Genomic DNA, 4,224 nt, shown 5'->3' with positions numbered 1-4,224 from the left:
AAAACATACAGGCATGATGGCGACGACAACGATGATGGGGAGACAAACGACAGATAATGATAACACACTACACTACCTACACGACACTAATAAGACAGAACACAAAGAACACACACCACTAACACTCCTAACTAATTGTTGCGTAATTCCAACCTGGTGGCTTTTATTTTGGTGGTCAAGTGTCTCAGCATGGAGAACGTGTCTCCGCTGCTCCTGGAAGCTCCCAGCTGCCACTTAGCCTATAGTTCTTTCTGCTTTTCTCCATCCTCCGTTCCTTCCTCCATTTCTGTCACTATATTGCTGCTTACTGTGCTTCACGCTGACGCTCTGCGCCTGTAACAGTCATGGGATGCAGAGGGAAGAACCCAGCCAATCCTAGAAGTTTTGCCACCGCCTTTGACGTGTGCGCCCCACATCCCATCCAGGGGAGGCATGCGATAATCCGACAGACCTTTTCTCCGACTATGTGGCATCCGCGTGCGGTTAGGGTTAGGGTGCGGGTTTGGTTCGGGTTTAGTATTGAAACGTCGGAGCGCTGCGCTGTCGGAGGAATGCGCTGTCGGACTAACGTACTGCACCCCCCATCCAGTACTTAATTCTGTCATAGTTGCAGCTGACAAGCTTCTCATTGTAGATGTTGGGGAGAGGGTCGTAGGAACCCAGTTGCTCTATATATTTTCCGTCTCGTGCCCTTTTGTTGTACGCTGCCACGATTCTGTAGAAGGGTCTGTTGACCTGTTTATGTCCAGCCAGAGCAAACCTGATGACAACATACCCCCCATGCAGAGGTCGCGTTAGTCCGATAATTGCCGGTTTTGACCGATTTTTTATGACAAAGACCGGAAAAAATAAATCTCTCCGGACATCCTGACCGGTTGATAATGACACGGCAGTTCATTAATTATCACCGCGAATTAGGCACATTTCAAATTCTCTGCTTTGCAAGCTCTCTCGCTCTTTCTTTCTCTCTCTCTCTCTCTTAACAGTGTGCATGTGTTTCTGGGAGAGAGATAGAGAGGTAGAAAAAAAGAGTCTGTCACACGCTGTTAAAATACACATTCCCTGTTAATAATAACCAGTGTAAAATGTGCTGCATTGGCCGCTAAATGGGGGACACTTTATTGTGAAGGTACAACAGGAAGAAGAGAGTTGTTATTGCTGCTGCGTAGTTGTTGCTTCTGCTGCTGCGTAGCCAGCGGTCTCGGCAGTCAGACCGCGGTCCGGTTACAAGTTACATTATATAAAGTTGTGTATTTAACCGTCAGTCACACACAAGTTGTATCATTACGAGTTAGAATATGTCACAGATACTTGGTTACTACAAGGGCACTTGTAGTAACCAAAAAAAGTAAAGTTGGCAAGTTGCCCCTACAGTTTAATAACAGTGCAGGTTGAAGATGAAACATCCAACACAGATGCGTAAATACACTCCACAGCTTAGGCTACTGCAACTATGGCATCGAGGTGAAACCCGACGTTAATCATAATCGTGGACCTATGTTTTAACTCTATGAGGTGGACACGTTAAAACGTTACCACTTTGAACTGAATAGTTCTATGAGGAGACGACAAGATTCTCACAACTCATCAACTTTCCCACGGCTGTCCCAACCAGACGCACGGACGGCATCCACTGTCTAACTATAACCTCCTGTGAGTGAGTAGTGGTCTATAATTTATTGCCCTAACAGATGAGCCACGTTATGAAGGATTAATCTGAAATGCCCAATTTTGTGCAGTGCCCTTTGATTAGAAAATGCATTCAAATGCAATTGATTATTGAGAAACCATTACGCACGCAGCATGCGCAAATGGTAATGTAGGTAATTAATGTATTTGTGTAAGATGACCCTGCTATATAAAATGTGTATATTATGATGGTTCATGTTCAAATAGCTCAATCCAAAATATAATGCTTTAGGCCTAAGTGTTAGGCTGTATTTACGCACCTGCTTGTCATTAATGCATACAAATTATTATGACCGTTATTTTTGTCAGATGTCCGATAAATTAGAATCCTTCCGGACATTGGGACCGGCAGATTAAAATCCTAGCGCGACCCCTGCACCCATGGTATTTCTTTAGGAGAATAGATGAAAGATGCACCATGTTGAATTATCCTTTGCCGCTGTGTAAGTGAAGCTCAACTATGTCTGTTGTTACAGCTTGGTAGCTATAAACAGTTAAGACCTAATGTTAGCACCGTCTGTCTGGGAATAATGTGACTTTCAGGACGCAGCCATGTTTACTGTACACAGGAAGTTAGTCTTCTTTACAAGTCCAGCCATCAATGCCTGTTCCAACCTGTTTGTTAAAAGAGACAATAGCATCTTTAATGCCTTTAGATATTTTTCTCCACTTAAATAAGATTGGTGACATCATTGCTGATGTCACTGCACCAAACCAGTGATTGGTCTCATCATTGCTGATGTCACAGGACCAAACCAGTGACATCAGCAATGATGTCACTCGAATAGATGTAATTTGTTTAGTTATCATTGGTTGAAGAAATGTTCATGCAGGAAACAACTTCATTTGAAACAACTTCATTTAATTCACCTTTTCCTAAAGAATGAAGCAAGTAGTGTTTCAGTAGCCTAGCCTGGGCAGCATATCTTTTCGTGTCTATGATCCGGTCGGGAGCGGAAGTAAAAAAAAAAAAAAAAGTGGCCAGATGGGCAGAACCGGAAAGATGTCTCACCCTAAAATGGGTCTGTCCTAATAAAACCCTTGATGCGGCATAGTTTAGCTTATTTTTTAAATGTAAATGTGCGTGCACTATCCGGAGACTATTTAGCGTCTGTATTATCCCACGGGGAAATTCTATTCCATTTAAATAGGGATTGGGGAAACAAAACAAAGCGGCACCGCACAACCGGATGGGCAGAATCCGGAAAGAGGATTATTTTTTCTTCTTTTTTTTTTCAGTAAGCGTGGCCTAGACCGGATCATATGGGTCTTTAGTAACGCATACCAGGCTTTCCTCCGAGGTGGAAAGACTGGTGACGCGAGGTTAGTGTTTCAGTGTGATAGTCATGTGCTACAGTGGTTGAAGTAACTAGTACATTTACTCAAGTAGCCTACTGTACTGAAGTACAATTGAGGTACTTTAACTTTGCTTGAGTATTATTATTTTTTGATAATTTGTACTTCTACTCCACTGCATCTCAGAGGCTAATGTTGTCTTTTGTACTCCACTACAATTAGTGGAGTATAACTCCCGTCTCGTGCCCTTTTGTTGTAAGCTGCCACCATTCTGTAGAAGGGTCTGTTCGCCTGTTTATGGCCAGCCAGAGCAAACCTGATGACAACATACCCCCCATGGTATTTCTTTAGGAGGATGGATGAAAGATGCAGGGAGCCCCTAGCAAAACGACTTATACGAAACGAATAATATAGCATTAAAATCTGATTAACCACTTTAACCCTATAAACATTGGTTGTTTGAAATTAGCCGATCTACAAGCACACAACGCATTGCAACGCAACACATTGTGAGCTTGTAGATCTGCTGTTTAAAAGTTTGAACATTTGACTATTTTTGAAACATTCTAACAACACAAAATTTGTTGTATGGGGGTCCCAGGTACAAAATATTTTCAGATGGGGGTCCTGGGCCAAATACAATAATTTGGGGATCCTTGATATGAAAATGTTTGAGAAAAACGGATCCAGTACCTGGATTATGTGGCATGCCCTCAGAACTGGCTCTTTGCATGGTTGTGAACAAGGGTGATCGGTGATCGGCTACTCTGGTCTGATGCAAGATGGCGCCGCCCATGGCTACACCCAGGAATATTTCTGGCCAACGTGAACTCTTTACGCAATAAAATGGATGAACTCCGGTGCCTGGTAGCGAAAAGTAAGGATTACCATTCCTCAGCAGTCTATACATGGCTCTCCGAGGACGTCCCAGACGCAGCAGTACATCTGGAGGGTTTTCAGCTGTACCGAGCCGACAGGGACACACTTTCGTCCGGCAAGGCCTGCTGTGGAGGGGTATGTTTATTCGCGAACGAGTCCTGGTGTACTGACGTGACAGTGATTAAACAATATTGCTCGACTGCTCTAGAACTCATTATCATTAACTGTCGCCCGTTTTACTCACCCCGTGAGTTCAGCTCTTTTATTCTTGCTTGAATGTGTGTACATTCCACCCGACGCTGTTGTCGAAGAGGCACAGAGCGCGTTAGCCGAGCATATAATGGATGCCGAACGCGTATT

The 4,224-nt window shown here is 43.7% G+C and overlaps 1 protein-coding gene across 1 annotated transcript; it reads right to left on the bottom strand.

The window, feature by feature from the left end:
• Window positions 1-247: 247 nt before the first annotated feature.
• Window positions 248-777, bottom strand: LOC311046218 (small ribosomal subunit protein bS16m-like; the record flags this gene model as incomplete). Its single annotated transcript, XM_084058411.1, has 2 exons — window positions 248-415; window positions 574-777. Coding segments are annotated over 2 exons (315 nt in total), but the record flags the coding sequence as incomplete, so codon positions are not given.
• Window positions 778-4,224: the final 3,447 nt, after the last annotated feature.

This window comes from Gymnoscopelus microlampas, assembly GCF_963454915.1.
Source record: "Gymnoscopelus microlampas genome assembly, chromosome: 1".
In the NCBI taxonomy this organism is placed as follows: Eukaryota; Metazoa; Chordata; class Actinopteri; order Myctophiformes; family Myctophidae; genus Gymnoscopelus; species Gymnoscopelus microlampas.
This window is presented reverse-complemented; position numbering and strand designations above follow the sequence as displayed.